Source organism: Peromyscus eremicus, chromosome 7 (assembly GCF_949786415.1).
Source record: "Peromyscus eremicus chromosome 7, PerEre_H2_v1, whole genome shotgun sequence".
Classification (NCBI taxonomy): domain Eukaryota; kingdom Metazoa; phylum Chordata; class Mammalia; order Rodentia; family Cricetidae; genus Peromyscus; species Peromyscus eremicus.
Window position 1 is genome coordinate 11026397 of NC_081422.1, and position 20637 is coordinate 11047033.

The window sequence follows — 20637 nt, forward strand, 5'->3', positions numbered from 1 at the left end:
AGCATGGAGAAACTGCCCCACCAGTCATGGACTGCTGATACCTGTTGGGAAAGGGAAATTAGCCTGGACCCTGTTCAAGCATATGCATGCTGGCTTTTGTGAGAGCAGCCCAAGTAACAAAGAGGCCAAGCTTGTCTATGGCCAAAGTGAGACTCGGGTCACAGTCTGAGCAGTAAGAGAACTAAGACTGCTGGGATGATCATCTGTGTATGAGTTCCCCTGTCCTTTTGGCACCAAGGTAGACTGTACTGTCCAGCCCTTCCTTCCAGAGAGATAACAGCCCTGGTCTCCGCTGGAATATGAGGGAAAGAGTACTTCTGTCTTCGGGCAGGATTGTCAAGGGTGAGTGTACTCTTTTCCTAACACCCTTGACTCACTTCTTTGTTAAATGGACACAGAGGATCCAGTGGAGTTTATAAACCCCAAGACCTTGGTATCCCATGGTGATACCAGAGACTAAAGCAGCGTGGATTCTCAATGCTGTGTAGAGTGGAGCGGAGCCTTCTAATATCCCAATGCTGGGCTCAATCACAAGCCAGAAACAAGATTTTCCTGTGTTAGGCCACTGGCATTTGGGTTTAGCTTATCCAGAGTCAAACATACAGACTCTTACACAGCTCCAAACTCCTCCCTTTTTTACGATGCTGTGGTGGGTGAACATTTAAGTTACTATTTTAAGGAAGTTACACAAATGCTATCTTTTCCCCCCTTAACTGGTCCCACACATCCTGCCCGGATAAGGCAGGCAAGAATAGCATGAGCAAACCCTTTCTCATGGTACACTGGCCCACGGGGGTGGGGGTGGGGGGGTGGTTAATACTGATGGCTCCCAAGAAGGCTGTTCTCAGGGACCTCGTCTTCCGCTCTCCCAGGGCAGTTCACAGGGTCTGAGCAGACAACAACGAGGCTCACTCAGGGGCCGAGACGAGAAGCCACTGCACAGGACAGCAATCAGGGAACAGAGAATGGGCACAGTCTGCTTTGGGTGCCAGTGGGTTTCTTCCCAAGGTCCATTTTTTCTAAAATAAGCATGTATTCCTACACACTAAGACATTAAAGTTCTAAAATGTCAGGATTTTTGTTTGTTTGTTTTGGTTTTGGTTTTTTGTTGTTGTTTTGTTGTTTTGTTTGTTTTTTAGGACAGGGTTTCTCTGTATAGCCCTGGCTGTCCTGGAACTCCCTCTGTAGATCAGGCTGTCCTTGAACTCAGACATTCTTCTGCCTCTGCCTCCCCAAGTGCTGGGACTAAGGTCATACACTATCATGCCCATCTGGCTAAAATGCCAGTTTTAAAGATACAAAATAAACTGAATAATCACAAGGAACAAATAAAGAAGATAGTAGATCAGGAATCCAGTCCCCTCTGTCACTGTGACAGAACTATGAAACTACGAAGTTTCAGGGTGGAGGTGTAGTCCATCATGGTGGGAAGACACGCTGGCAGAAGCTGTTTGCTCACATCTCAGCCGAAGGGAAGCGCAAAAGGCTCCTCCGGCTTCCTCCTTTCCCTTCTGATTCAGTCAGGGACTCCAACCATAGGGGGGTGGTACCATAACCTTCAGGGCAAGTCTCCTCCCTAAGCTAATCATCCCTAGAAATGCTAAAACACTCTTACAGACACTTCCAAGGGTATGCCTCAGTAACACCTTTAGCATCCCTTAACCTAATCAAGTGGTTAGGTTGACAATAAAAAGGAAGGATCACCCTCAGTGGTATCTCATGACACTTTTGCATCCAGTGGAAATAATCTTAGAGATCTAAAACGACCCAAGAAAGGAAGTTCCAGAGGGGTGACTCATCCTCTCTATGCCTACTCAATAAGCAGTTATTAAAGATTTACATATGTCCAGCATTCTGTGAAGGTGAAGGGACAACCATGATCTGTGTAGTGGATATTAGCTTTACCTTCACACTGGACTGTGTAACTCAACAAAACAAGAACAACAAAGAAAAACAACATTGATTCTTGGGTCTCCCCTCCAAGGGCTGTGTTGCAGAAATTCAAGATTATGAACTGGTCTCAGGATTTGGAAAGATGTCAATGTTCAGCCAAGGCTGAGAACTGTTACATGGAGAGTTGACTAAGAATGACTCCCACAGGCTCATATATTGGAATGGCTATTCCCTAGTTGATGGAAGTGTTTGGGAAGGATTAGGAGGTGTGGCCTTGTTGGAGGAGGTATGTCACTGGAGGTAGACTTTGAGGTTTCAAAAGCCCATACCATTCCTAGTCTCAGTCTCTTGAGTCTCCTCCCTCTGTCTCTTTCTACTCTGTTTCTCCCGTCTCTGTCTTTCCCTCTCTCTCTCCTTTCTCTGTCTCTGTTTCTCCCTCTCTCCCTCTCTGTCTCCTGATTGTGGATCAGATATAAGCCCTCAGCGACTGCTCCAGCACCATGTCTACCTGCCTGCTGCCAGTCCTCTTGATATCATGGGCATGGACTCACCCTCAAACTGTAAGCCTCAATCAACTTTCTTCTATCAGTTGTCTCTCAAATGTTGTCTCTTCACAGCCACAGAAAAGTAACTAAGACATCCTAGGAGGGCATGGCACATGGAAACAGAGTTGAAGGATGGATCCAAGTTACAGGGGGAAAGGGGGAGGAGGAAGAACATGCAGGCAGAGGGAACAAAGGGATTTAGGGAACTGGCCAGCACAACTAGAATGTTGTAGTGGATAGGAGGATGCACATCTGAGAGATCTTGTTGGACCAAGGGCCTAGTTTACAGGAGAGCCAGTTACAGGCAATTAAGCAGAGTGCTGTGGTTTAAACATGCGAAGTCCCTACAGGTTCATGTGTGAACACTTGGTCTCCACTGATGATGCTGTTTCAGAATGTTATGGAAGTAGAGCCTCACTGGAAGAACTGGGTCACTGTGCCTTGAAGTCTGATAACCTGGGACCATTTCCTGTCTGCTCTCTGCTTCCTCACTATGGGTCAACATGACCAGCTGCCTCGTGTTCCCAACACCAAACCTCCCCAACCCCCACTGACTGTATTCTTTCTCAGACCCTGAGCTGAAGCAAATCGTTCTTCTACTAAGTTGCTTTTATTGGATATTCTGACACAGCAAGAAGAAATGTAACCATTATACAAGGGCAGACATGGTGAAGCCTAGGTTCATTCCAAGTCTCACACAGCCTTTCTAAACTCTCCCACAGAAAGCCATCAAATTCACCTAGATACAAGACTACAGAATGGTTATTTCCCTCCATAGAAAACTCCAACAGTGGAGTTGTAGTTTTTGTGCTGTGTGGACCCATCATCGAACCTTGCACTAACATTCATCAGCAAATATGTTCCTTTTTCTGTTGCCTTTTCAAAAACTCTGGTTTGTGTGACTTAATTTCATTATACACTAGAGAAGCCTGCCATCTGCAACAGTGAAAATAACTCTTCTTAATTTGTTAGCAGATTGATATAAAAATTCAGAGGCAGATTGACTACCAATCATATGCCAAGAAAGTAGTGGAGTATGCCACCAAAGACCTCAGATGGAAAATCATTCCCCACACTGTTCTAAGGACACAAGTCCCTAGATAATCCATGGACCTCATCACCATCCTCAACTGAGAGATCTGGATGCTAGACAGGGGATGGGGAGACTTCCAGAAAGGAAAATAGTTTAGCTACTAGATGGAACATTTGGTAAAAGCAATCCCATCATTCAAGTATAGTAAATCAGAGTCTTCCAAATGGACAACAACAACAAAAATCCTAACCAAGTGTTTAAGGACTTCTGTGACGTGGTACAGAATAATAAATGTACATTTGGTCTTCACTTCCTTTGCTTGTTGTCTTAGTGTTTTTATTGCTGTGAAGAGACACCATGACCAAGGCAACACTTATAAGGAAAACATTTAATGGGGAGGGGGCCCACTTACAGTTTCAGAGGTTCAGTCCATTATCATCATGATAGGGAGCATGGCGGCAGGCAGGTAGACGTGGTGCTGGAACTGAGAGTGCTACGTCTTGCAGGCAACAGGAAGTCAGCTGACAGCCACATTGAGAAAAGATTGACCAAAAGGGCCTGAAAGCTCACCCCCACAGTGACACACTTCCTCCAGCAAGGCCACACCTCCTAAGAGTGCTCCTCCCTCTGAGGACCATTTTCTTTTAAACCATCACATTCCACTCCCTGGCCCCCAAAGGCTTATAGCCATATCATAATAGAAAATTGCATTCAGTCCAACTTCAAAAGTCCCCAAAGTCTATAACAGTGTCAAACTTATTTCAAAGTCCAAAGTCTCTTCCGAGACACAGGGCAATCTCTTAACTGTAATCATCTGTAAAAATCAAAATCAAAAAGCAGATCACATACTTCTAACATATAATGGCATGGGATATACATTACCATAGTAAGGAAACACTGGACCAAAGCAAGACTGAAAACCAGCCAGACAAACTCCAAACTCTGCATCTCTATGTATGATGTCAAAACACTCTTCAGATCTCTAATTCTGTTCAGCTTTGTTGACTGTAACATACTTCTTTCTCGAGTTGGTTCCACTCCCTATTAGCAGCTCTCCTCAGCAGGTATCCCACGACTCTGGCATCTCTAACAGCTTGTGTTCTCCAGGGAAATCCAGACTTCAAACTTCACAGTTTCATGCAGTGGCCTCTCTACTAGGCCTCCATTCAGGGACACCCCTGACACATGCCTGCCCTCGTAGCTTTCTTTAGGTGCAGAGGCAAATTCCATAACCTGTATCTTCTGTCATTAACTCTAAAGCCAGAACCAAGTGGCAAAAGCCGCCAAGTTCTGCTGCTTACTGGGGCTGAACATGGCCCCCTCATTCAATTACATCTTCACCATCTTTCTGTCCTTCACTGCCTAAGCATGGCTGTCCTGAAACTTGCTCTATAGACCAGGCTGGCCTCAAACTCAGAGATCTGCCAGCCTCTGCCTTCCCAGTGCTGGGATTAAAGGTGTGCCCCACCATACCCAGCTCTAAGCTTTTCTTTAGTTTATTTTCACAAGTTGGAAACTTAACTGGGTGAGATCTTACCCTGAGGTCATTACTTCCTATATTCCATGTCTTAATCCATTTATCTCCTTGAACATAGGATTTAGCTCCATTTCACTTTCTGGTGTTCTTTTTCTCCTCAAAATTTACATTTTGTAATTTACTCTACTCAGCTTGCTCCTTTTTATTATAAATCTTTATAAGCATGAACACTAGTAACCACACAACAGAGTCTACACTAGGCTGTTTTGAGATTTCCTCTGCCAACAGAATTAATCCAAAACTCTTCACTTTAGCCTCAGGCAGACTCTTTGGAAAAGGGCAAAAATCAGCCCCTTTCTTCACCAAAATATTACAAGAACAATCTCTAGGTGTTAGTATTCTGATCCGCCCCTTGAAATCCCACCTCTTGGCACTGCCCTGTGTCCTGATATAAAAGCTTCTTTTTAAGGAGAAACTCCATCCCTTCCCCTCTCTCTTTCTATTCCCACAAGGTGTACACCCTCTCTCCTCTCTCTCTCCCTCTCCCCTCTCTCTTCCCCCATCAAATAAAACTCTTCACTGAGCGCTGTCTGCATGGCATCTCTGTCTCTCATCCACCATGAGGCACCTTAGCTCTACCTGCCAAAGCCTCCCGCTGTATCCTAACACTAGGCATCATACTAAAATTCTCCTCTGGAACCTCTTGATCCAGACACCCACGGTTCAACAAGTCACATTCAGCACCTCTGTCTTCCCTGCTCCTCCTAGTATGGCCCATTGCAGCACTTAAAACGTTCAACTGCTTTTCTGATCCACAGTTCCAAAATCCATATTCCTTCAAAAAGCATAGCCAGGACTATACCTGGTACCAACTTCTGTCTTAGTCAGGGTTTTATTGCTGTGAAGAGACACCAGACCACAGCAACCCTTATAAAGAAAACATTCATTGGAGTGGCTTACAGTTTCAGAGGTTCAGTCCATTGTCATCATGACAGGGAGCATGGCAACATCCAGACAAATGTCATGCTGAGACTGCTACATATTATAGGCAACAGGAAGTCAACTGACTGTCACAGGGAGTGAAGCTTGAGCAAAAGAGACCTTAAAGCCCGCCCCCCACAGTGACACACTTCCTCCAACAAGGACACACCTTCTAATAGTGCCACTCCCTTTGGGGACCATTTTTTTTCAAACACAGGTACAGAGTTCTTAGAACCCTTGGAATATCCCAAGAGGTGACAATCCTCTTCTAAGTCTATTCTAATCAGGTACTAGAAATGGAAAGTCCCTACATAGCTACCAGAGGTAGGAGCTGATGGTCAGCAGAACCACCCTGTCTTTAGAAGTTGGGAACTTTGGGTTGGATGCAGCTTTTTTCAGTTCCCAGTATCCTACCTGACCTCTGGGAAGGGGGAGGGGCTGAAGATTGAGTTAGTCACTAAGGTGGCGTGAATGAAAAATGTCCCCCACAGGTTCACATACTTGTACACCTGGTCCCCAGTTGGTGGTGCTGTTGAGGGAGGTTATGGGACCTTTAACATGTGGAGACTTGCTGAAGGAAATATGTCACTGGAGGCTTTGAGAATTTATGGCTTGCTCTCTGCTTCCTATATATGGATGGAAATGTGATCTCTGAGATTCCTACTCCAGCAGCCTCCTGCCATGCCTCCCCCACCATTATGAACTCCCCCTCTGGAACCATGAGCTCAAAGGAATCCTTCCCTCTATAAGTTGCCTTGGTCATGGTGTTTTATCACACAACAAAAGAGAAATTAGTAGTCACCAATGGCTGAAGATTATCCCTATCATGCCTACACAAAATAGAGCCTCTCTAAACACTAAATGAAATTTGGAGAGATTTGTGGTTGGTCATCCATCACACCCCCATGTTAGGAAGCAGCATACTTTCCAAGATAGATGGCCCTATGCGTAGGACTGTTCCATGTCTTGCCCTATATGGCTCTTCATTAGACTCTTCACTCGTATTCTTTATCATTTTCTGGAGTTCCATTGACTATTATTGAACTGGAGTGTAGCAGACTTTCTTTGGGCCACCAACCAGCTCCCAAATCATGATATGGAGACTTCTTATTAGTTATGAATTCTCAGTCTTATCTTATGCTCATCCCACTAGCTCTTATAACTTAATTTAACCTGTTTCTCTTCATCTACATTTTGCCTCAGGGCTTTTACCTTTCTTTCTTTCTGTATGTCCTACTCCACAGTGTCTGCTGGCTGGTGGCTGCCTGGCTGGCCCAAGGTGTCTCCCTCTTTCTCTCTTGTTCTCTCTCCTCACAAGCCTAGATTCCTCCTCCTATGTATGCTCCCTGGCCACCAGCCCCTCCTAACCCTCTCCTGCCTAGCTATTGGCCATTCAGCTTTTTATTAGACCAATCAGTTGCCTTAGGCAGGCAAAGCAACACGCCTTTACATTGTTCAACAAAAGCAGCATAAACAAATGGAACGCATCTTTGCCTAGTTAAAGTAATATTCCACATCACTGGAGGAAAACGTGGTGGGAACCGCCAATTTGTAGTCAAGTGACTCCACTTGGAAGCGGGAAGCCACTGCTTGCCATTGGCATCTGAAGAGGAAACAGCCTTGTGTGACTGAATCCATACCACACACTAAGTCTGGTAAGAAATGGCAGGATTTCATTAGATGGTAGAACAACCGTGACACATCTGCATAGGATAGGACAATTGCTTGGTGTGGGAAGCCTACCCAGTGGGTGTCAACAGGGTGGTGGGTAGAGAAATCATCTCCTCCAGCTCTCTCTCTCTCTCTCTCTCTCTCTCTCTCTCTCTCTCTCTCTCTCTCTCGGGATGATCTAGCCAGGGCTGAACCTCTGCACCCGAGCTCATTGCTGCAGGAGGGGTGTTTTCCCTGACGAGTCCAAGCCAGGTGCCAGAAACTGCCATGCCCCTTCCTTCCCAAAGGAGAAACAGGAACTCTCTCTGACCTGAATTGTGTGGAAAGAACTCATCCAGGCTCATCCAGAGAGCAGTTCTGTCAGGGAGAACAACTAGCCTGAAGCATGAGCACATCCAGCAGACACCTTCAGCTTCCGGCCCCTCAAGACACCTTAGGACACCGAAGCAGAAGACTCCAGACAGTGGAATCAGAACCAGCACATTTCTGTTGTTTACCAACTGCCCAGCCTACAGATGGCTTTTGTTACTGTCACTATTACTGTGTACAGCCCAAACAGAAGAGCCGCCCTCACCTCCACCTGAGAAAACTGGCTTGTCTCAGGAGAGCTAGAGAAGAACAAAGGTTATTTTCTCACTGTAAATTAAAGAGAAAAAAGGCCATTTTCTCATTTACTGCCTATTCGGGGTGCTGCTCCTGTTTGTGAGTGCCTCAGCAGGGCAGTCCAGTCCGTTATCCCAGAGGGGTAACGTGTGGAGATACAAGAGGACAAACACCCGGACCTTCAGAGACAGACAGACCACTCGCAGTTAGACAGTCGGCTTCCTCCCAGCAAGCAGAGCGAGCTTGCCTTTGCCCTTGCCCAGCCCCAGCCAAGGGGCTGAACTGTATCTGCCATACTGTGTCGTGGAGGTGACATCAGTGTGAAAGGACAAGTGGAAAACACGACCCAGTCCCTCTAATAACCCACTTCTGGAAAGTGGCTTGCATGTTATTTGCATTTACAGAGAGGATTCACCACTGTGCCTGGAAGACCAGCTTTGCTCCAGTGTTGGATCGGAGATGCAGCCTCCACAGAGCTGCAGCAGCCTCATCTACAGAGCTGCAGCAGCCTCACGACTGCGTGAACCAGTTTTCTGCGTAGACAAAGCACTCTCTCCTACCTCAGAATGCAGCCTTGGGAAACAGACTTTTTGTTTGTTTGGCTGGTTGCTTTTATTTTTTCTTATTCTGGAGACAGGGTCTCGGTCTGTAGTACACATTAGCGTCATATTCACAGTGATCCTCCTGTCTCAGCCTCCCAAGTGCTGGGGTTTCAGGCACAAGTCACCATGTCTACCTTCTGACCTATTTTCCGTGCTTGGCGCCAAGAAGGGAATGCAAGTTGCTGCTAGGGTGGAATTTCACTTCCAGCACTATGGTGCATCATAGAGACACACATCCCAGGACTAGGCCGGAAACAGCAACAGGCTCTAAGGACAAACACTGCTGTGGGCAGTATCTCCTCCCCGTTATTGCTACCTTACATCATCCCCTCAAATCTTATTCCACGGCAGGTCTCTGCAGCCGGTAAGAGAACAACCTGAAGAGCCTTGGCAAACCAGGCTGCTAGCCGCTGAGCAAACACCGAGAGCAGAGCAAGGGCAAAGAGTCCACTACCAGCCACCAAGTGAGGCTGGATGCAAGATCGTCTTCCCTTCACACAGGGAAGTCTGTCTATCCCTAATCACAGGCACGGGAGGATGCAGTGTTCCATTCCTAACGCCTACAGACTAAATGAGAAGTGAACACCAGGGAGGGAAGGGGCCCCTAGGGTCTGTAATTTAATGACCACACAGCTGCTTCCAGAGAAAGAATACCCTTCCAGGGTCCTTCTCCTACTGGTACTTGGCAAGACAGAAGCAGACTCCGTCAACATCCAGCGAGAGTTCAGGATACTCACAGAAGCCAGGTTGGGAAGTTTGTGGTGCTGCAAGTGGCAACTGATGTGTGTGTGTGTGTGTGTGTGTGTGTGTGTGTGTGTGTGTGCGCGCGCGCGCGCGCGCGTTGCCATCCCTAAGATGCTCCAACCAAGCAAAAGCCGGTAACCAATCCTAGAGAATGTAGCCTGCATCCCGGCATGTCTCCTGGTCTTTTCCATCCACCTTCCACCCGATTCCCTCTGGAATGTCGCGGTTCCGGGACGGAATTCCAGCAGTGGTGAGAAAAAGGAAAAGACTTACCTAACTCCTCCGGGCTGTAAGGTGCTGGAGTGGTGTCCACAAAATCACTGTCTGAGAGAAGAAGGAAAACAGAAAACAAAAACTGAGTCGCTGCAACCATGCAGGTTCAATAAATCAGGCATCCTAGGGAGCTCAGGTCGGTTAGAAAAGCGCGGGGCTCTCTCCAGCGATTAGACTGGCGAACCTTGATCCACGCAGAATTCGGACTGCGTCATCCACTGAATGTGAATGTGAAGAAACTTGGGGAGCGGTTCAGCCTAGGAGCACTCATCCAGAAGCCTGCAGGTGCGCACCAACTTTCCTGGTTGGGATTGCACAGTTCCCGGGCAGCGGGGCCGAGACCCCATCATCTGCCCTCAGCCCCTGGGGCGCATCGCTGGATCCGGAGGACCACCTCAACTCAGAGAAAGCCCCAAGTTTTCTGAGATCGCGGAGGCTTGTGAACGCGCAGAGGCTGCGACAAGGGCTCCATGCGCCCAACCAGCCCCATGGCCTGTGTGCATCCCGCCCGCCCGTTGCTAGGCTACCATGGCCGTCACGAGGTTCGCTGACTCCCCTCCATTCCCTGTTAGAGGACGTCCTCCTGCACCCTAACCCTTTTGCCCATTTGTTAAAAACTAAAGCCTTGCCAGCTCTGAATGGATCCCCTGCTCCTCTGCATTGGGCCTGCCCTCCTCCAAGTGTCCAGGGCTCCTGAGAGGATTTCCAGAGCGGGACACTGTCTTGGCAGCAGGCAGGGCAGGCTTCCTGTGCCCTCCACTCATCCTTTTTAACTTGCGTTCTGGCTGTAGCCTGAGCATTAGTCTCTCCTCTGAACAACCCCCTCGGTTTAAATAGGCTAAGTCATTTGGTCCCCATTTCAAGCAAGAGCTGAGTAACTTGGAACACACAGACTTCCCTGTCGTGATAGGCAGGGAGAGAAATCAGCTTTTTCCCCTAGCGTACCTTGACTGATTTCAAGTACAGAATGGAGACATGGAAGTTTCCATCTGAGTATTGTAACTAGTGTCTGGATAGCTTCCGGCTGTGGGATCGCCTTGTCTGGATCACTGAGCAGTGTGGGTACACACACTCAGTATTTCCCCCAGGAGTGACTGATGTCTCTGCCAGGATGGGTCTAGTGTTTGGGGTCTGAGGGGTGAAAGGGAAAGAACGAAGATGGCAGTTGGAGTCTGGGGCCCTCTGTGGTTCAAAGTGGCCAGGGCAGTAACTGCAGTAGCCTTCGGCCCTGTGTCTTGGTCAAAGTGTTACCCTGTAAACAGCTCCTGGATTCCATGCTCGCTTTTGGGTACATGACACTGAAGAAGACTAGAAAGAAGCACCAGCCTGCCTTTCTCATGGAGCCCCGAGAAGAGGTTGTCCTACCCACCCAGGCAGCCGTCTTGAATGTCACTCCATCCTCAAGACTGTTGTCCTGTTATGGAAGATGGAAGTTCCAAACTCAAGAACTGAATATGTGCAAAACCTGTTCACACACCACTCAACCCCTTCCACACACACCCCAGACCCTTCCACACACCACTCCACCACCCCCCACAAGATACTTCCACACACCACACCACCCCCCACCAAGATACTTCCACACACCACACCCCACACACACATGACCCTTCCACACTACCCCAACCCTCCCACACACACCCTAGACCCTTCCACACACCCCTCCACCCTTACACACACACACACTCCAGACCCTTCCACACACCCTTCCACTCCCCCACAAGATACTTCCACACACCACACCAACCCCCACACATGACCCTTCCACACACACCACCCCTCCCACACACACCCCAGACCCTTCCACACACTATCCCAACCCTCCCGCACACACCCCAGACCCTTCCACACACCCCTCCACCCTTACACACACACACACTCCAGACCCTTCCACACACCCCTCCACCCTTACACACACACACACACACACACACACACTCCAGACCCTTCCATTTGCTCTCAGCAGCAGCAAGATTGCTTCTGTTATTATCTCCAGCCTCCCCTCTGAAGGTGTCTGAATTCCTCGCTGTCTGACCCTGGCTCTTCTTGCCAACCACAGACCATATTCCTTGCTGCTCCTATTCCTTTTGGCCGTGTGCAGACCCTGGAATTATTCTGACCCTTTGAAGGTATTGCCATCTGGCTTGCTGGTACTTTCCTCAGTCACAGTCCTGTGAGCAGTCTAGACTTTTCCGTTTGCACATAGTGAATTCTACTCACCCTCTGTCTGCTCAGCTCTTTGACATTCTCTCTCATCCTTGACCTGCTCCCCAGCCAGGCCCCCACTGTTATAGTACCACCATACCTATTATCAAGGCCAGCACTCTGCTCTTCAGCATCCCCTACCTCTCTAGTCTGTGCCTTTATTTAGTCTGAAGTCCCCTTGACTCTACCAGAATTTAAATGAACCATCCTAGGATCTTTTCTCTGATCCCCGCTCTCCTCATGAACTCCCTCCCATCTTGACCTCTTAACAGAGTTTCAGGTCCATTGCTATCATTTCTCATTTATTTGTCCCTTTGTAACAAATAAAGTCCTATGGTTCATTTTTAAAGGTGCCTCAAGACAGCTTATGTCCAGTTACAGAAAACACTAGAGTCCTGTAATATGTACCACTTTAGCTTTTCCTACACACACACACACACACACACACACACACACACACGCGCGCGCGCGCGCGCGCACGCACGCACGCACACGCACACGCACACGCACACACACACACGCGCTGAATTCTGCTAAGCTATACTCCCCCCACCAACACTCAAACTGTAAGTTTAGGGTGGAAAATGAACAGCCACGCCAGCCTAATGACCTGAAGATGTGACAAGACCATGTGCCCAAGGAGCTTTGAAATAAACAGGGTGTAAAATGTTGAGATGAACCTACAGGTGGCTTTGTTGAAAAACATACAAACCTAAGTGACAAAGAGAAAGTCAAGACCTGGATGATATGTGAGATTGTCCCCTTCTGATTACACAGACAAAGAGGAGAGGAGGAAGAGGCTTATGCACTGGGGTTTAAAATCTGTTTTCTCCGCTCAATCAGCACGCCTGCCATGTGGGGCTGATGCAGGACTCCAAAATGCAGTAAACTGCCTCACTCTGGTGCTCTTATAATGAAGTGGGAATCTTCATTTCTCATACCCTTAAATCCACACTCCCTCTGCTCTCCAACTTAGCAACCACTCCACATTTTCCCGCTATATCTTCTCCCCTGCCTTCCTAGTCTGGGAAGGAACCACCTGTCCTGACCCAATGCCAGTTCCATTGTGAACCAGACCTGATGGACACGGCTTCCCTTTCCCACCTAAAGGGATGCTTTCCTTTGCCTGGGCCCTTCCATCGCGAGTACAGACATGTTAATTCCTGTTTCACTCCCATCTTCCTTGTCTCTCTCTCTAGGGGCCGCTTTGTTTCTCAGCTGCCCTTCACAGCAGAATTCATCAAAAGCATGGTCTGTGTCAGTCAGGCTCTTCCTTTCACTCTCAGAGGCAGCCAACTGGCTGCTTTGCTGAAATGTCCTCTGGAGCCAAGGCAGAGAATAGTCCCACCACCGTCAATTTCATGGCCACTTCCTGCTAATGAGAGCTTCAGTGTCACTCAGACCCCAGCTAACACCAGTTGCACCGTTGGCTGACAAATTCAGCCAGGCTTGATTTCCTATAAAAGTGGAGATTATATCGTCAACTAATAACTGCTTGTGGTCAGAGCACAAGTTAATTCAGTCATCCCAAGAAGAGAGATGGCCTGTTGTAAAGATTGAAAAGTTGTTGGTTATTGTTGGATGTGGTGCGCCTTTACAGCTCATGCCAATGGGCTCTTCTTGTTCACTTAAAATTTTTAGTTATGGAAAGAAAAACACTCACCACAAAATATATTCAAATTAAGCACTTGGCTTGTGTTCTACTAATTGGGCTGAAAGCTGGTTGCATGGCAACAACTTTACCCTCTATGAAGAGTGCTATGGTTTAAACATGATACCCCAAACACATGTATTGGAATTGTGACCTCCAAGTTCTTGTGTTCAGGCAGAAGGCCTTTAAGAAGTGATTAGGGTTTGATGAACTTGTAAATGGGGCTCCCATGATGGCATTAGTGGCTTCCTAGGAGGAGGAACTAAGTCTGAGCTGGAACTCATGCTATGTCCTTATGTGGTACCCTCCACCAGGTTACGATGCAGCAAGATCCTCATCAGATGCTGAGCACATGCCAGCAACATGTGCTTGGGCCAGCCTCCAGAACCATGGGGCAAGAACATTTTTATTATGCACCACCAGTCTCCAGTGCTTTGTTATAGCAACAGGAAGCTGTAAAGACAGAGTGTGATGAATGTCCCACGGGTGATCAGGATCTGGAGCCTGCCAAGCTGTTCTGCCAAACTGCTCTAATCCGCAGTGACTTGATTTGTCGTAAATGTGGATGAACTCAAACCGAGGCTTTCCTCCCAGCACTTCCGTGACTTGCCTTTCCCAGTCAACTGGAAGCTGATGAGAACACATTTTCCTAGTTTCCATATTTGCTACTAAAAAAACTCCATCTTATGAAGTAAATCACACACACACACTATATATATATATATATATATACATGTATATATATGTATATATATACACATATATACATATATATATATATATATATATATATATATATATATATATATACAGTAATTGAAATGATGTTTGTGCCAGGCATGGTAGCACACACCTGTAATCCCAGCACTCTGGAGGCTGAGGCAGGAGGATATGAGTTAGAGGCCAGTCAGGACTACGAAAGGAGACCCTGTCTCTAACAAAGATGTTCACTGGGAATCTGCCAGGCTTCCAGGGCTGTGTTAAGATCTGCAGATGAAGAGTAGACCAGTGCCAGCCTTCCTGTTGTCTTCCTCCCTCCCTCCCTTCTTTTCTTTTTCCGTGTGTGTGTGTGTGTGTGTGTGTGTGTGTGTGTGTGTGTGTCTGGGAGTCTGTGTGTGTGTGTGTCTGTGTGTGTGTGTCTGGGAGTCTGTGTGTGTGTGTGTCTGGGTGTCTGTGTGTGTGTGTATCTGGGTGTCTGTGGGAAGGTATACGACTCTGTGTGTGTATGTGTGTGTGGGGGGGGTGTCTGTGTGTGTGTGTCAATGTGTGTGTATATGTGTGCCTGTGTCTGTATCTGTGTGTGTATGTGTGGGTATACAACTGTGTGTGCGTCTCTGTGTATCTTTGTGTGTCTGTCTGTGTGTATCTGTGTGTGTCTCTGTGTGTGTAAGCCTAAGGCTGATGTCTTCAATCATCCTCCATCACTCTTCCAAAACCTTATTCAATGAGGCAAGGTCTTTTAATCAAACCCAGAGCTGACTGATAATTCGTCTTACTAGCTGATTTTTCTCTGGAATCTCATCCTCGATTTCTGAGCCTGGAATCACTGGCAGGTTTGCCATGCCCATTCAGCATTTAGGTAGGTTCAGAGAATCTGAACTCTGACCCCCACAGCTGATTGGCAAGCACTTACCTATCTCTTTCGCCTTTTCCATCTCTTTCTAATAAGGGTTTCCACTATAGAGGACCTTGTTGGCTCCCGTGGCCGCACGCCAAGTACTTATTCTAGAAACCACGGTGTGGGAGCATTACTGAGTTATAATGGACACTGCACATTCAATAGGTTTACACCTCAGCTGTCAGTCATGAAGGGGACACTCTCTCAGGATTGACAACTCTCTTACAAAGGCTCAGCTTCCTGAAGACAATGCTTTCTCACTAGATTGTGGGGAGAAGCAGAGCAGGTATGGCGTCTGGCAACCAGGTGCTTACTAAACCTCCATTCTCCTGCAGTGGTTCCCAGCGCTTCAGAGTGCTACCTTTTTGTGTCCCAGCTGAAGAGTGACTGTCCTGCCATATTGGCCCTGTGGACAGCAAGAGGGAGTCTCTGCTCCTGTGTCAAGGGCAGCAATATTAAAAAGCTAGACGCATAAAGAGAAAGCAGCAAAGAGAACATCTTTCTGTGGCACAGGTAAGGTTTCCCATAAAAGTAGACCAAACAGAATGACTGCTTCTCACGGCCCTGGTCACTGTCGCCCTGATGCACAGCAAATCCAGCAGGCTTTTAGAAGGTGACTTCAGACTTTAGCTTAGTATTGTTTGTTTTCCTAAGCTTTAAAAATAACCAGTATTAGACAAACTATACCATTTGATCCAGGTAAAGGAAGAGATGTTCGGTACATACAGATACAAACAGTAAAAGCCTGCTTCCCATCTATCCTAACCTCTAGCCTCAACCTGAAATGCAACTCCATCTTTTTACTCATCTGTCCTGAGAGTTATCTTTTGAACATATTTAAAAGTGTGTGTGAACTGTGTGCAGTAGCTCAAGCTTATAATTCATGCCTGGCTCAGATAGGAGGATCTCAAATTGAAGTGAGCTACACACCGCATCAAAGGTCAGCCTGAGATATAGAACCAGACCCTGTTTCAAAGAACAAACACAGTGTTTTTGTGAATTGTTAAAATAAGCTGGGTGTGACTAACGCAAAAGGCTAAGTTGTACTTCCATACATAAAATAAAGAGTGCTTTTTAAATTAAAGGCAACATATTTATAAATTAAATTTTGCTTCATTCTCAAGCATAAACTGAGGTATGGCTATTTTCTGTTTAGAGAGCAAACAAATGTATTGAAAACTCACAGAAAAGAAAGCATGGCCATTTTTCAAATGCTGTACAGTTTTAAATGAAATGTAGATGTCTAAAGGATTGTACCTCAGAGATCTGGAACATTTCCTCAGAACCTTATTTCTCACTATTGAGGTATACTTACATAGCTACACTGGGTCTCCATTTCTAGAGCTAAGAACACATTCCAAATGCTTTCTAGAATGGCTGGAAGTGTTCTTAGCAAAATGCCCAAAATCCCTCCTCAGGGACCCCAGCAGGAGTGTGCCCTGAACAGTGCATCCAGGTTACTAAGCCCTGCCGGGCATATGCTGCTGAGGGAATCCTGTCCTGAGATCTGCTTGAAGAAAGTGCCAAGAACAGTTTGTATGGGCATGATCCTTGATGAAAAGGAGGAAGAAAACACAGTTGGTTTTCTCTCCCCTGAAATAAAAGCCAAACCTCAGATAACTGCTTCAAGTTCTTTATAAATTTGAGAAGAAATAAGTGAGCTGCATAGGTTGGGAGGTAATTCTACATCTGAAAAAAAAACAATTGTCACCTTGGCAGAAACTGCAAAGATTCACCCTGGTAAAACACTAAGTAGGGTCCCTAAAACACCAAGTGTTAACACAAGAGATACTGCTAACAAAAGCAAGATTCCTTTTGAAACATACAAGCAACTTGGGTGTGTCCAGCCCCTTCCCCAAATCCCGTGGCCAAGCATGGTACAAAGAAACAGCTTTAAAAGGCCCTGCACTCAACATTGTATCAAAGGAAATAATCTCAGGCTGAGCCAAGATGCTCCTCCAAGATGTATGCAGACATGAACCAGAATGAAAACGATTCCAAAAATACACACAGAAAGAGGGCCCTGCAGAGGAAAATCACACAGTTCTGCTAACACTCAGCTGGACCTACTGAAATCAGACAAAATTGCCGCTTCCGGACCAGGGCAAATGCACTTTCTGTAACCGAAATCTGCAACCAAGCCATAAGAAGCACAGTGCCCAGGAGAGTGGTATGAATGCCAGCAGCCAGCAACCATTCTGGTCTCACGATTCCCACCCCAGTGTCTCGGACTCAAGGGAGAACTGCTCTTTTAGAGATGCCATAGAGTCTTCCTGCGTTACCTGGGTGCCTCTCTCTGTCCACATTGATATGGCTTCCTCAAGAGGTCACCTTAGCAGTCAGCTCGGTGTGCCTGGGGCAGAGACAGGCAGAGGCCCGCACTCTGGACCTGGCTTTGCTGCTCTTCTTGGTAAGATCCCATACGTTCCTATGCTATGGCCTTTGTAAAATGGAGTTGGAGGACATATTCGAACAGGACATTATGGGTAAAGGTACTTCTCTGTTCCAGCCCATGGGATATATGCAAGACACAAAGCCTCAATAGTCACAGATAAGTGGAGTGTCCAGAGTGTGGCTTTTGAAACTGGCAGAGAAACAACAGACAGGGCAGAGTTCTGGACTGTAGACAAGAGCCTAGCAGTGTTTGGCGCACACCGCATTCAGAAAATGGCCACTTCCTTTCTTCTCCGCCAAGACTCGGCTTTCCCCAGGCCCTGGGGCACTAAGGGAAATCTTCCTGTTTTGATGACCGCAGTGGGGAGATCTTAACCACTGACCTTCTGTGATTTGCCCGCCTCCTGCTGACAGGCTTCCCGGTCTTCCTGCCTCTCCCCTAAGAAGGAATGCTGGCAAGGGGTGGGGGAAGTCCCCTGCCTCCACCCCCAACAGCTGAGTGAACGCAGCTAGAAGAGGAAACGCTTTGTGGGTACCCTAAAAGCCAGTTCACCCTGCAGCAAATTCCAAACCACTAGGCAGTTGTGGTAGATTGTAGCCCAGGCCAGACCAAATTGTACCCTGACACTCGGAAGCAGGGTGGTGGCCAACCACTCCTCCTCCTTGTGTTTTATGTACCAGAAACGGCATACACTTTCATCCAGAGAATGTGTTCCAGGTGGTAAGATAGGTTTGAAAATCCCAAGTCCTTTGAACATACAAGTCCTTTGAAGTATTTGAAAGTGTGGAAGTGTGTATGTAAGAACAAGAGAGGGACTTTCCTTTGGAAACTCCTTATCACTTCCACCAACACCACAAGCACACACTACACACACACACACACACAGTCTTCCTATCCAATTTCCTGGTGGTAGTCTCTCCCTAACAACTACACACACATACACACACACACACACACACACACACTCACACACATACACACACATACTCTCACACACATACACACACACACACACACAGTCTTCCTAGCCAACTTCCTGGAGGTATTCCCTCTCTAACAACTGCACACACACACACACACACACACACAGCCTTCCTAGCCAACTTCCTGGTGGTAGTCTCTCCCTAACAACTGCACAAACACACACACACACACACACACACACACACACACACACACACAGAGTCTTCCTAGCCATCTTCCTGAGGTATTCTCTCCCTAACAACTGCACACACACACACACACACACACACACACACACACACACACAGCCTTCCTAGCTAACTTCCTGGTGGTAGTCTCTCCCTAACAACTGCACACACACACACACACACACACACACACACACACACACACACAGCCTTCCTAGCTAACTTCCTGGTGGTATTCTCTCCCTAACAGCTGCCTGGAGAAGCTCTGGGAACAGTGGAGCAGCTGTGTGTGGACCTGCCTGCAGGTCGGTGACTCAGGATGACTGAGCCTTACTCGCTGAGCCTGCCCTTTTGATGAAGACTCCAGGAAGCCAAGAACAGGGCCCTAAGGCCTTCACACAACTTTCCTTGGAACTTCACTAGAACGCATACCCCGCCATAGGGATCAGGCCTCCAAGCTGCCAGCAGTCAGTGGCTGGAGATGGTGTGAGAGAGTATGTCTTCGGGAGACAAGCAGGTGGACCAAGGTTTTGCAATGTGTAAACAGAGACAGATGTAGGTACAGGTGAACATCTGAGTGTTTCAACATCACTGTGGTTTCTGCCTCTGTTTCTTTGGTCTACCAAGCAATCAAGTTGTCCGCCATCCAAGTCTGTCACTGAACCACCAGAATCTCAAATTCCACAGGCAGAGTGAGAAGTGTTGGGGGTACTGGAGGGGCTTATGTGCCTGGGTGGTGCATATCTAGGCTCCAGGCTCAGTTCTGTCACTTATAGCTCAATGATCCTGGGCAAGTGCTCAGCACTTCAGGCCTAGTTTCTTCATTCATCAACCGAAATATTTTTTTTCAGTAAGAATTGTTTGAGATCGTCTATATCTACACAAAAAGCGCTGAGCCAAGTGTCAGAAAATAGCATATAACAAATAAATCATTTCTGTAATTTATCCAGTTCAGACTTAGCTCTGCCATGGAGGGGCTAGTACAGTTGCTTTCCAGTCTTCACCGGACTCTACTCAGTCCCTTTAGGACATGCACCTTTCCTGAATCCCTGCCCAGGTCCTCTGAGGATCACCCCAATACCAGCTGCCCACAAGGACTCTCAGGTTCTATCTAGCCAGGCTGATCCCTTGTTGCTGGGCTGTGTCCTCCAATGTCATTCTGCATTATTCTGTCCTGGATGATGTCTCCACCATGACAGACTGATTATCTGAACTGATTTCTCACCTCTGGTGTGCAAAGCGCCATCAGCTTCAGGCACTCATCACGTATCTGAGAGCTAGCCTCCCTGTAGGCAACCTCAGCACAGCTCTATTTCCCTTCTTATGACCAGCCTTGCCCCAAGGAAGGTAGATCTGTGAGCTTACAGAGGTCTGTGGTGGTGTGGTCACAATAAACATGGTCACACCCATGTTACCATGGTCACTGAGTCTTCCCATTCTGAAAGTCTACAGTTGATTCTATTGCCTGGTTCCAAAGGCACCAGTGAGTCCCACTGACTTCTCTTCTCCCCTCCACCTTCCAGACCAATGGCTGAGATGCTGTTCATATGATGAGAGCAAGGTGAAAGGGTCGGGTGAGGCAGAGATACCCATGGGGCACAGGCCCATCCATCACACGTTCATTCATCAGCCACCCAGGAGCTACCCACTGAGTGGGCACCGGATCAAATGTCTGCATTGGTTTTTTTTTTTGTTATTTTTTGTTTGTTTGTTTTTTAAAATGGGATGTACCAGTGCTTTCTCTCTCAGACCATATGGCATTCCTTTTAGAGCAATGGTTCTCAACCTGTGGGTT

The 20637-nt window shown here is 47.3% G+C and overlaps 1 protein-coding gene across 2 annotated transcripts in view; it reads right to left on the reverse strand.

Moving 5' to 3' along the window:
* Window positions 1-20234, reverse strand: part of Amotl1 (angiomotin like 1) — a 76466-nt gene extending 56232 nt beyond the window's left edge. The window contains exons 1-2 of one of the 2 annotated variants that reach the window (XM_059267336.1): window positions 20068-20234; window positions 9823-9873 (exon numbers count right to left, since the gene is read on the reverse strand). Coding sequence is in view for 1 of the 2 variants with exons in the window: in XM_059267335.1 (XP_059123318.1) it covers window positions 9823-9873; window positions 10007-10037 (82 nt within the window). In the remaining variant the exon portion in view is untranslated. Of the gene's footprint in view, window positions 1-9822; window positions 9874-10006; window positions 10161-20067 lie in introns of those variants that run through there. The other variant, XM_059267335.1, reaches the window with a different exon arrangement.
* Window positions 20235-20637: the final 403 nt, after the last annotated feature.